The 13543-nt window shown below is 40.8% G+C and overlaps 2 protein-coding genes across 4 annotated transcripts; both read right to left on the bottom strand.

Annotated features, from left to right (window-relative positions):
* Positions 1-402: 402 nt before the first annotated feature.
* On the bottom strand, positions 403-2952 carry LOC143460237 (uncharacterized). 3 transcript variants are annotated; one of them, XM_076957668.1, is made up of 6 exons: positions 2739-2952; positions 2408-2598; positions 2266-2350; positions 1905-2161; positions 1437-1536; positions 403-976 (listed from the first exon to the last, which is right to left on the bottom strand). In XM_076957668.1, the coding sequence occupies exons 1-6, from the start codon at positions 2740-2742 to the stop codon at positions 555-557; spliced, it is 1059 nt and encodes a 352-aa protein (XP_076813783.1). In that variant the 5' UTR covers positions 2743-2952; the 3' UTR covers positions 403-554. The 3 variants fall into 3 exon arrangements, with proteins under 3 accessions (XP_076813783.1, XP_076813784.1, XP_076813785.1); XM_076957669.1 differs by having other exon boundaries at positions 2040-2161; XM_076957670.1 differs by having other exon boundaries at positions 839-976; positions 1267-1536.
* Positions 2953-11224: 8272 nt separating this feature from the next.
* On the bottom strand, positions 11225-13543 carry LOC143458767 (uncharacterized). The gene is made up of 8 exons (XM_076955625.1): positions 13436-13543; positions 13103-13293; positions 12961-13045; positions 12590-12858; positions 12319-12507; positions 12043-12139; positions 11642-11969; positions 11225-11588 (listed from the first exon to the last, which is right to left on the bottom strand). The coding sequence occupies exons 1-8, from the start codon at positions 13437-13439 to the stop codon at positions 11225-11227; spliced, it is 1527 nt and encodes a 508-aa protein (XP_076811740.1). The 5' UTR covers positions 13440-13543.

The following is a 13543-nucleotide window of genomic DNA, read 5'->3' as shown; positions in this document are numbered from 1 at the left end:
ATTAATTAATCCGAAAACATCAGTGAATTTTGCTGATAAACTAAGATCCTGGGAAATATGCGAACACATAAAGATGAAGATCAAGATTATTACTTAAGATTAAAAGATTAATTAGAGATTCTGCATTTTCTGAGATTTGCGAACGCAAGTCCAAGCACAATACCAAAAACAATGAACATCAGATTGAAATACATAATATTGAAATAGTATAACCACTTGCCAGGTCTTTAATTTTTACGGAGTTGAAATTATTTTCGCAATGAAGTTCATTTGCAAATGTGTTTTTCGTTTTCAGCAGCAATTCGATATGTAGCGCTTGTAAATACTTTTTTAAAGAACAATACATATAAAAATGTTGTTTGTATTTTGAGGTGAAACACATTAAAACATTTCGCATGAGCACAAACATTGATAAAAAAATCTGAAAACGTTTCAATTTAAGTAACATATAGGCTATAATTATTAAAATCAAACGTATATAAAAACAGTTTAAGCAAAAACCATTCATGCATTGGTGTTGCCTTTAACGTTTTATGGTGGTACGGCAATATATGTTAATTTGACGCATGGCTGTTTTCTTGCTGAAACCGTACGATATTGCTTACGTCATCAGTGTTACTACAACTCCCACTAGCTGGCGGACTGTAGTTTATCACGATCTCCGCCTGCGGAGAAACCTCGGTGTCGTGTTCATGAGATGTCGATGGTAACACCGAAGAGCTAGACGAAGCCTGTTGACCCGACTTGTGAAAAACTTCCTGTTGGTTGCTGGGATTTCTTGTGTTTTCATTCATCTTGACTTTCATTTTATGTCGATTAGTATTAAACCACGTTTGTACTGTTTTTTCGGGGAGTTCGGTCTTGAGTGCAATTTCCGCTTTTCTTTGTTTAGAAAGAGCCGGGTTGAGCTTAAGTTCTTTCCGAAGGATTTCTAACTGAGCTCTCGATTTTCTCCAAACTTGTTTTCTCCTTTTTGCTGAAAAAACGAACGTGTTATTATGAGTTGATTTGTTATAAAAATGTTAAAATATTTTGAGAAACCAAAAATACTCGGCATTTTTAGTGATCGTTGCTTGACCACAACTTGTGCTGTTCCTTGCTGATGTTTGACCTACACCAAGAGGTGGAATGATGTTCTAATAAGTGACGGCCTCAGTAACTTCACCACAAGTAAAACATTCCAGAGAAATTGGAACCGACCAAGAACCGGACAAATGTTTATTTGAGGTGAAGTCGCTGATGCCGAATTTGGAACCAATAGAAAACCTGTCGAATGTTCTAGTTGTGGTGAAATCGCTAAGACCGAGGATTCGGTCGAAGCTTGTTGACTTTATTCGGAATCGTCAAAAACATCACTGCTGGGATTTGTGATGTTTTTCTGTCACTTGAATCTAATTTTGAGTTTGTCCCAAATGATTTCTGTCTAACAACAATACCAGGCGTGGTGTTGGTGACCGTGGCTTGACCCGAACATGCGCTGTTTGTGGCTGCCGTCAGAGTTGATGTTTGACCTTCACTAAAGGGCGAAATGACCTCCTAAAAAAATTACAATTATACTGTGGATTTCAACTGCGCTAACAAACTGACTGCAGATACAAAAAAATTCCCTTTGTTTGCGGCCAATGTCGCCGTTGATTTGTGGGTTTGGCTCAAATAAGAAATATAGCTGAAACTTCTGTTTGGGCAGCTATAAGGTTACACGCCTACTCACGACATTGCTTTCAGTCAAACAGATATTGATAGTCGACGTCATGTTTGAAAAAATGTTTTGGGCTTGGGTTGAACCATTGATTAAGATGATGTTACCAAAATTAAACTTCGTGTTTTCTTGCGAAATGTTTAGCTTACTATATAATGTGTGTGTTAAAACTTAAAACAATGGTATCCAGAATAAATTCGCTAACCACAGATTGATTGAAACTTGCGTTCTCTGTTGCTGGTGTTATATATGGGAATTGATTTGGAGGCAAGTAAGGATTGTGTTTCGAAACTCTGCCGTCACCGTCGATTTCTTCAAAGTATGTTACGTCGCTACCCACATTTTGCAGTGGTGACGTCATCAATTCGTAATATGGAGGCAATGTAGAGTCTGACCAAGGAACCGGTGCAGAACTTGAAGCTCGGTCGCTTGGTTCGATTGTACTCTCCACTCCCTGGGGATCTTAAAAGCACAATTTATTTTAGAGTTTTTTTCCGGTCTACCATACAAAAAATTAGTAAATTTCAACAATATTTCTGTTGGATTATTTGTTACATTACATTTACCCATTGGGAAGCTTCTGGCCGTAGCTTCACTGGAATGTCCGCTTCTTTCTGCAGAAATCGTGGCTGTTGGTTTTCTATCCCGTCGCTGGTAAGAAATTTAATTTAAGCTTCCACTTACACTGCTAGAGCTGCATTCACTTACAGTTGCAGTTTCGCTACTGGACCAGTTGATTGTTGGTGACGCTCGTATAGAGTGAGGTTGTTGTAGAAGTTCCGGTGCAGCTGGTGATATAAATAACGAACTTGACGAAGCATGGTCGCTGGGACCGATTGTGGGAGTTTCTTTGTCTTCAAACAATTTGTTTTCTCCGCTTGCTTCGTTTCTTGTTTCCTCTGATAAAAACAATAAAATATCGTCGTTGCCGCTTATCTTTCCACTGTAAATATATTCAGATGAGACTTGGCTAGGCTGATACATTTTACAAAACGAATATGGTGTGCAATAAATTAGGCTTATACCATCCCAAACTTACCCATTTTAACAGTTGTCAAACAGACAAGTCAGCATATAACACACGTTATAAATGTAGCCCTTGATATTCAGTGTGATGCGTGCATGAAATATGAAATCATTGAGTCAATTTATTCAAAATAAACATTAAATCTGGAACATTAATAAGAATTAGGCTAATGGTTAAATGATGGCTGACCAACATTTTCCCAGAAAGCTTTACATTTGTTGTCTCCTTCTCTACCGGGCAATGTAGGAAGAGGGTAAAAATATATTTGTTGTTCAAAAGTTCGAGCCTATATTAAATAACTGAGTTTGATAGTTTGACCTGAAATAACCGTTAGAACTAATGGTATTCCAAAGTTATTCTACATGGTACGATGTAACGGTGGAAGTGAAAAGGCAAAAATCGTTGACAAAAGTTCACATAAGGAACACAAAATGTTCGAAAGTACCAAAACATACGTCATGAAAATGCCGAATATCAGGAGTACCGACAAATCTGAATGGATTGTTGCCTTGTCACGGAAAGGGAAATGCTTAAGTAATGTATCAATCACAATGAAGCGAACAATTCTCCGATGCTGAGAAGCTGAAGCCACCGAACAATTAGCAGCGCTATATCGTTGGATCTTATCACTACACTTAGAAACAGTGGTAGGTTAGGTGTATACACTTGGAATATTTTTCACTTTTCAAGATCTCAAGAAAGCAATAGGTTTTATACCAACAGTAACACGAGTTAAAATACATAAGTTGGAGTTTTCAGATTGCACGGAAGACATGTTGGGGGCTACAGACAAACTGTCCCAGGCTGCAAAGATAAACATTCAAAAGCTGCTCGTAACCAACTTGAGAGTTTTTTTGATAGCTGCCGTAGAATCGTTGACAGACAGTATAAATACTGTATATAGTTGACTGTTGTTGAGGTAGGCTACTTTGATTGGCTGGGCGCTGGCTACAAGCAATGCATGAATGTTGGAAGCAGAACTTCGACCGAGGAATTTTGGCAAGTTGTAGTTTGCTCATTCTTGATACACAAAGCGACCGTGGCTTAAAACAGAATTCCCGGCAACATGCATATCTCCAATAAGCCTTTCAAAAACAAATAATGCAAAAAACCGTCCAATTTTCAGGCAGAACAAGAGACAAAATCTATTGCCGCTGTAGGTAATGAACGTTAAGCCACGCTGTAAACAAAGCACAGGTTAAACCATCTTGCCAACAACATGTAGCAATAAATAAGACGAATTAAGTCCATTTATGATGGATTGATGACTCAAACTACTAAAAGTACTTCAACAAAAGCAACAACATATTTCAAGTTCCGTTGGGGAATAAGCCACACATCTTACAACAATAATGAAACAGTTTGTACTAAAGCTTTGCGTTGCAGTGCTTACACAACCAAGCATTGAAGCAATTTGAAGGACAAATTTTCAAGAAAGACGTTTTATATAGGTTTGCAACCAATCACACTTTAAAGAAAAACGATTGGAAATAAATCACAAAATCTCCAATAGGTGTTTTATAACCAATCACCTTTCGCCGATAAGTACACAAAAGCGCGTCAGAAGAAATGACGTCATCAGTTTGATTGTGATAACTACTGAGTTAAGATGTACACAAGCAAATCTTTCATACTGCTTTTTCAACGCTACGTGAGCAATAATTTGTGGAATATCTCAAATAATACAACTAGTAGTACAACAAGCAAGGAGCTGTTTTATATAATATATATGCTTAGCATCAGCATGGGTAAGGTTCAGATCAATTCGAGGTGAGGTAGTTTGTTTGTATAAATCCCATCTTACATGATAGATATCAAGTACAGGTACAGGTTAGGCCTACGAGGACACGCTATTTGCATACAGGCTACAAAGCTACAACCTTGAAATCATAAACGAGATTCAGAGCTAGGCGTTTAACTGATGGAAATAATTTCTCTTTTATGAAATTGATTCCCAGCGAACATCAAAATGTTGTAAACTGCTCATAAATCATAAAATTGGCTGAAGGTTAAATTTGACAAGATTCTTTGCATTGTTGTGTTTTGATCAGAAACGTATCTTCAATTGTAACTTGGATGGTTAAAATGTGAATTATTAGTAACTTGATATTTTGATTTAGTAACTTATCGTTATATGAAATGTGTAAAGTTTAAAAGTATTATTCAAATATTAATGCAATTGTAAAGTTTTATTCAACTGACCAGAACATGAATCATGATTAATTCATGATTGCTATACAAGACTTATAAATAAAAGCTTGACATATTTGCATGAAATTTTATATAATCTAAGGCGATTGTTACTTTAAGATGTCCAAGAAAGTTTATAACTTCAGGATATTAATATCTTGGCAAAATGATTCACTTAATTTGGACATTGTAATTTGTAAATCATATTTGTAAAGAATACTTGTAATTGTAATCTCCAGAACTACTCTAACTATTCAGCGCTTAATGGCAACCACAGTTTTTCTCGTTCAATACTGATGTATAGACATGAGATAAAAGTTTTGGAAATTAGCATAAAACAATTTTGCAACGCCGTATAATCCGAGTGTATGTGATGAACACAACAGTGAAAATTTCTGATAAACAAATATTATATTGCGTAGGACTCTAACCGCAAAGGTATAATTTTGGAATAAGATAATCTTAATTTAAGCAAAATTAACAACACGTAGCTGGATACTTCCCTGCAGTGGACACCTAAGCCAACCAAAAACCTTCCTGCTTTGAAATCTAACTTAGATGATGTTGCACACAAAGAAATACAACAATGGAAACGCATTCTCACGTTTGTATTTCTGAACGCATGTCCAAGCACAAAACTAACAACAATGAGCCTCATACTGAAACACCTGCAGTGTAGCCATGCTCCCAAACAATTGTATCAGGGTCCAACATGATTTTAGTGCTTTCAAAAACCATTTGCTAAATAATGAAAGACAAACTCCCTGTGAAACAATCTGCAGCCTTGTAACAGGTTTTAAATCAGTAGCTAATTGACCATACTTCTGTTTAATGTTACTGAGTTGAAGTTATTTCTGAAATAAAGTTCATATGCAAATATAATTTTCGTTTACGGCAGCGTTTCAGTGTGCACCGCTTGTAAATCCTTTCTTAAAGAACAATAAATTTAAAAATATTGTTTGTATTTTGTGGTAAAACACATGAAAATATTTCACGTGAGCACTAAAATGGCCATAAAATCTGAAAAGTTTTCTCAATTTAAATAACATACAGGCAAACACAAACGGTTATAGAAACACAGTTTAAGAAGGACCCATTTTTAGACGTTTCTTGAGAGTACGGCATCTTATGTTAATTTCGCGAATCGCGGTCTTTTTGAGGAAGGCGAACGACATTGCTTACGTCATCAGTTTTACTACAGCCCACAGTGGTTGGCGCAGTATGGTTGATCACGATCTCCGTCTGCGAGTGAATCTCAGTGTCATGGTCATGGTCATGGTCATGGTCATGGTCATGGTCATGGTCATGGTCATGGTCATGGTCATGGTCATGGTCATGGTCATGGTCATGGTAACGCCGAAGAGCTGGACCAAGCATATTGACCTTATTCTGAATCGTCGCGTCTGGGTTTGTGGCGTTTTCGTTCATCTTGACTTTTAATTTATGTCGATTATTATTACACCACGAAGGTAAGATTGCAATTTACTGTTTTCTTCGTTTGGAAAGAGCCGGGTTAGGACTAAATCCACTTTGGGGCATTTCTGATTGTTCACGATCGAGTTCAGTTCTCATTTCGTCCCCGGTTGTTTTTCGTTTTGGTGCTAAAAAAACGAACGTGTTAATATGAGGTGATTTATTATAAAAATATTAAAATAGTTTTTGAGAAACCAATATATTCGGAATTTGTTAATGATTGTTGCTTGACCAAAATTGTTGCGGTCTATGGCTGAATATGGCGGAAGCGACAAACCACCTGAAGAACGTTGTAATTGTGGTGAAGTCCCTGATGACGAAATCGGAACCGACCAACCACCGGAAGAATGTTGTAATTGTGGTGACGTCCCTGAGGACGAAATCGGGAGTGACCAACCACCTGAAGAATATTGTAATTGTGGTGAAGTCTATGATGACGAAATTGGAACCGACCAACCACCTGAAGAATGTTGTAATTGTGGTGAAGTCCCTGATGACGAAATCGGAACCGACCAACCACCTGAAGAATGTTGTAATTGTGGTGACGTCTCTGATGACGAAATCGGAACCGACCAACCACCTGAAGAATATTGTAATTGTGGTGACGTCTCTGATGACGAAATTGGAACCGACCAACCACCTGAAGAATGTTGTAATTGTGGTGAAGTCTCTGATGACGAAATCGGAAGCGACCAACCACCTGAAGAATGTTGTAATTGTGGTGACGTCCCTGAGAACGAAATCGGGACCGACCAACCACCTGAAGAATGTTGTAATTGTGGTGAAGTCCTTGATGACGAAATCGGGAGTGACCAACCACCTGAAGAATGTTGTAATTGTGATGAAGTCCCTGATGACGAAAACGGAACCGACCAACCACCTGAAGAATGTTGTAATTGTGGTGACGTCTCTGATGACGAAATCGGAACCGACCAACAACCTAAAGAACGTTGTAATTGTGGTGACGTCTCTGATGACGAAATTGGAACCGACCAACCACCTGAAGAATGTTGTAATTGTGGTGAAGTCTCTGATGACGAAATCGGAACCGACCAACCACCTGAAGAATATTGTAATTGTGGTGACGTCTCTGATGACAAATTGGAACCGACCAACCACCTGAAGAATGTTGTAATTGTGGTGAAGTCTCTGATGACGAAATCGGAAGCGACCAACCACCTGAAGAATGTTGTAATTGTGGTGACGTCCCTGAGGACGAAATCGGGACCGACCAATCACCTGAAGAATGTTGTAATTGTGGTGAAGTCCCTGATGACGAAATCGGGAGTGACCAACCACCTGAAGAATGTTGTAATTGTGATGAAGTCCCTGATGACGAAAACGGAACCGACCAACAACCTGAAGAATGTTGTAATTGTGGTGACGTCTCTGATGACGAAATCGGAACCGACCAACCACCTAAAGAACGTTGTAATTGTGGTGACGTCCGTGATGACGAAATCGGAACCGACCAACCACCGGAAGAACATTGTAATTGCGGTGAAGTCCTTGATGACGAAATCGGAACCGACCAACCACCGGAAGAACATTGTAATTGCGGTGAAGTCCTTGATGACGAAATCGGAACCGACCAACCACCTGAAGAATGTTGTAATTGTGGTGAAGTCCCTGACAACGAAATCGGAACCGACCAACCACCTGAAGAAAAAATTAATTGTGGTGACGTCCCTGATGACGAAATCGGAACCGACCAACCACCTGAAGAATGTTGTAATTGTGGTGAAGTCCCTGATGACGAAAACGGAACCGACCAACCACCTGAAGAATGTTGTAACTTTGGTGACGTCTCTGATGACGAAATCGGAACCGACCAACCACCTGAAGAATGTTGTAATTGTGGTGAAGTCCCTGATGACGAAACCGGAACCGACCAACCACCTGAAGAATGTTGTAATTGTGGTGACGTCCCTGAGGACGAAATCGGGAGTGACCAACCACCTGAAGAATATTGTAATTGTGGTGAAGTCCCTGATGACGAAATTGGAACCGACCAACCACCTGAAAAATGTTGTAATTGTGGTGAAGTCCCTGATGACGAAATCGGAACCGACCAACCACCTGAAGAATGTTGTAATTGTGGTGACATCTCTGATGACGAAATCGGAACCGACCAACCACCTGAAGAATATTGTAATTGTGGTGACGTCTCTGATGACGAAATTGGAACCGACCAACCACCTGAAGAATGTTGTAATTGTGGTGAAGTCTCTGATGACGAAATCGGAAGCGACCAACCACCTGAAGAATGTTGTAATTGTGGTGACGTCCCTGAGGACGAAATCGGGACCCACCAACCACCTGAAGAATGTTGTAATTGTGGTGAAGTCCCTGATGACGAAATCGGGAGTGACCAACCACCTGAAGAATGTTGTAATTGTGATGAAGTCCCTGATGACGAAAACGGAACCGACCAACCACCTGAAGAATGTTGTAATTGTGGTGAAGTCCCTGATGACGAAATTGAAACCGACCAACCACCTGAAGAATGTTGTAATTGTGGTGACGTCTCTGATGACGAAATCGGAACCGACCAACCACCTAAAGAACGTTGTAATTGTGGTGACGTCCGTGATGACGAAATCGGAACCGACCAACCACCTGAAGAATGTTGTAATTGTGGCGAAGTCCCTGATGACGAAATCGGAACCGACCAACCACCTGAAGAATGTTGTAATTGTGGTGACGTCCGTGATGACGAAATCGGAACCGACCAACCACCTGAACAATGTTGTAATTGTGATGACGTCTCTGATGACGAAATCGGAACCGACCAACCACCTAAAGAACGTTGTAATTGTGGTGACGTCCGTGATGACGAAATCGGAACCGACCAACCACCTGAACAATGTTGTAATTGCGGTGAAGTCCTTGATGACGAAATCGGAACCGACCAACCACCTGAAGAATGTTGTAATTGTGGTGAAGTCCCTGACAACGAAATCGGAACCGACCAACCACCTGAAGAAAAAATTAATTGTGGTGACGTCCCTGATGACGAAATCGGAACCGACCAACCACCTGAAGAATGTTGTAATTGTGGTGAAGTCCCTGATGACGAAAACGGAACCGACCAACCACCTGAAGAATGTTGTAATTGTGGTAAAGTCCTTGATGACGAAAACGGAAGTGACCAACCACCTGAAGTATGTTGTAATTGTGGTGAAGTCCCTGATGACGAAAACCGAACCGACCAACCACCTGAAGAATGTTGTAATTGTGGTGAAGTCCCTGATGACGAAATCGGAACCGACCAACCACATGAAGAACGTTGTAATTGTGGTGACGTCCGTGATGACGAAATCGGAACCGACCAACCACCTGAAGAATGTTGTAATTGTGGCGAAGTCCCTGATGACGAAATCGGAACCGACCAACCACCTGAAGAATGTTGTAATTGTGGTGACGTCCGTGATGACGAAATCGGAACCGACCAACCACCTGAACAATGTTGTAATTGTGATGACGTCTCTGATGACGAAATCGGAACCGACCAACCACCTAAAGAACGTTGTAATTGTGGTGACGTCCGTGATGACGAAATCGGAACCGACCAACCACCTGAACAATGTTGTAATTGCGGTGAAGTCCTTGATGACGAAATCGGAACCGACCAACCACCTGAAGAATGTTGTAATTGTGGTGAAGTCCCTGACAACGAAATCGGAACCGACCAACCACCTGAAGAAAAAATTAATTGTGGTGACGTCCCTGATGACGAAATCGGAACCGACCAACCACCTGAAGAATGTTGTAATTGTGGTGAAGTCCCTGATGACGAAAACGGAACCGACCAACCACCTGAAGAATGTTGTAATTGTGGTAAAGTCCTTGATGACGAAAACGGAAGTGACCAACCACCTGAAGTATGTTGTAATTGTGGTGAAGTCCCTGATGACGAAAACCGAACCGACCAACCACCTGAAGAATGTTGTAATTGTGGTGAAGTCCCTGATGACGAAATCGGAACCGACCAACCACATGAAGAACGTTGTAATTGCGGTGAAGTCCTTGATGACGAAATCGGAACCGACCAACCACCTGAAGAATATTGTAATTGTGGTGAAGTCCCTGATGACGAAATCGGAACCGACCAACAACCTGAAGAATGTTGTAATTGTGGTGAAGTCCCTGATGACGAAATCGGAACCGACCAACCACCTGAAGAATGTTGTAATTGTGGTGAAGTCCCTGATGACGAAATTGGAACCGACCAACCACCTGAAGAATGTTGTAATTGTGGTGAAGTCCCTGATGACGAAATTGGAACCGACCAACCACCTGAAGAATGTTGTAATTGTGGTGAAGTCCCTGATGACGAAATCGGAACCGACCAACCACCTGAAGAATGTTGTAATTGTGGTGAAGTCCCTGATGTCGAAATCGGAACCGACCAACCACCTGAAGAATGTTGTAATTGTGGTGAAGTCCCTGATGACGAAATCGGAACCGACCAACCACCGGAAGAAGGTTGTAATTGTGGTGAAGTCCCTGATGACGAAATCGGAACCGACCAACCACCTGAAAAACGTTGCAATTGTGGTAAAGTCCCTGATGACGAAATCGGAACCGACCAACAACCTGAAGAATGTTGTAATTGTGGTGACGTCCCCGATGACGAAATCGGAACCGACCAACCACCTGAAGAATGTTGTAATTGTGGTGAAGTTCCTGATGACGAAATCGGAACCGACCAACCACCTGAAGAAAATTGTAATTGTGGTGACGTCACTGATAACGAAATCGGAACCGACCAACCACCTGAAGAATGTTGTAATTGTGGTGACGTCCCTGATGACGAAATCGGAACCGACCAATCACCTGAAGAATGTTGTAATTGTGGTGAAGTCCCTGATGACGAAATTGGAACCGACCAACCACCTGAAGAATGTTGTAATTGTGGTGAAGTCCCTGATGACGAAATCGGAACCGACCAACCACCTGAAGAATGTTGTAATTGTGGTGAAGTCCCTGATGACGAAATCGGAACCGACCAACCACCTGACGAATATTGTACTTGTGTTGAAGTCCCTGATGACGAAATCGGATCCGACCAACCACCTGAAGAACGTTGTAATTGTGGTGACGTCCCTGATGACGAAATCGGGAGTGACCAACCACCTGAAGAATGTTGTAATTGTGGTGACGTCCCTGATGACGAAATCGGAACCGACCAACCACCTGACGAATATTGTACTTGTGGTGAAGTCCCTGATGACGAAATCGGAACCGACCAAGAACTTAACGTAAGTTGTACTTGTGGTGAAGTCTCTGGGACCGACGATCTGGTCGAAGCTCTATAGCTTCGTTCGGTCTCGTCAGAAACATCCTTGTTCGTTTCTGGGTTTTGTGACGTTTTTTCCTCTCCTAACTTATTTGACTTCCTCCTGTTGTATCTGAACCAATTTTCTACTTGCATTTCGGAAAGATTGTTCTCCTCCGCAATAACCTTTTTTCTTCCTTGCCAACAGTATTTGTCGTGATCAAACTTCTCTTGCAAAGCCTTTAACTGTTCGTCGGTAAGTTTTTTGTTTTTTTTATGCACGGGTTGCGGGTTCTTTGCTAAAAACGAGCATGTCATTATGAGTTTACAAATATTAAAACTCTTAAAATTATTTCTATCGAACAACTGTACCAGGCGTGGTGTTGGTGACCGTGGCTTGACCCGAACATGTGCTGTTTGTGGCTGACGTCAGATTTGATTTTTTACCTTCGAAGAGCGTAATGATGTTCTGAAAAGGCAAGTTAGAATTATAGTTTTGATTTACGCACCACTAACAAGTTGGCTGCAGGTGCAAACATATGCTCTTAGTTTGTAGCCGATGTTGCCGTTCATGTGTAGCATTGGCTTTAGTAAGAAATATAACTGAAACGTCTGTACAAGCTGCTGTAAGGCTACACGCCTACTCACGACATTGCTTTCAGTGGAGATGGTGCTGATAGTCGACGTCAGGCTTGAAGAAGAGTTTTGTGATTGTGGTGGGAGCATTGATGAAGACGATGGTTCCAAAGATAAACTTGACGAAGCTTGTTGGCTGGCTTCGTCTGAACGTTCGACTTCCTGGTTGCCGAGTGAGAATATCTTTTTTGGCGTGTCTTCCTGCGGTTTCAATAATGAAAAAAGTTAGCCTACTATATAATGCTTGTGCTAAAACTTTGGTACCCAGAAGAAACTTGCTAACCACAGCTTGATTGAAACTTGCGCTCTCTGTTGCTAGCGTTGTATTTGGGTTTTGATCTGGAGGCAAGTAAGGATTGTAATGCAAAACTCTGCTTACACCGTATGTCACGCTGCTAATCATATTTCGCGGTGGTGGCGTCATTGATGCGTAAGATGAAGAACCTGACGGAAATTGTATAGGCGGTTGAATCACTGACGCCGAAAACGGAACTTGCATAGAGCTTGAAGCTCGATTGCCGGGTTCAAATGTACTCTCAACTGTCTGGGGATCTGAAGATTACAATTCAATTTTGAGTTTTTTTCATTCTAATATAAAAAATTGATTAGATTTCAACAATAATTCTGTTAAATTACTTGTTATATTACACTTACCCACCGGGAAGCTTCTGGCCGTTGCTTCACTGGGATGTCCACTTCTATCTGCAGAGATCATGGCTGTTCGTTTTTCATCTTGTCCCTGGTAACAAATGTAGTTGAAGCTTCCACTTACCCTGCTACAGGTCCACTCACTTACAGCTGTTGTTTCACTGCAGGACACGTTGATTGTCGGCGTGGTACGTATATAGTGACGTTGTTGTAAAACTACCGGTGCAGATGGTGATATAATTAACGAACATGACGAAGCATGGTCGCTAGGATCGATTGAGGGAATTTCTCTGTCTCCAGATGTTGAACTTTTTGCGTTTGCTTTGGTTTTTGTTTCCTCTGATGAAAATGTTAAAATATATCGTCATTGCCGCTTATGTTTTCAGTGTAAATGTATTCAGATGATATTTGGCTAGGATGGTAAACTTTACAAAACCAATATGACATGCAATAAAGTAAGCTTCTACCATCCCAAACTTACCCATTTTAGAAGTTGTAAAACAGACAAGTCAGCATCGAACACACGTTGATGTGCCCAGTAAGTATGAAATCATTACATCAAGTTAATCAAAATAAATATTAATCTAGA

This window comes from Clavelina lepadiformis, chromosome 5 (assembly GCF_947623445.1).
Source record: "Clavelina lepadiformis chromosome 5, kaClaLepa1.1, whole genome shotgun sequence".
Classification (NCBI taxonomy): Eukaryota; Metazoa; Chordata; class Ascidiacea; order Aplousobranchia; family Clavelinidae; genus Clavelina; species Clavelina lepadiformis.
The sequence above is the reverse complement of the archived record's forward strand: the minus strand, read 5'-3'. Positions and strand labels throughout refer to the sequence as shown.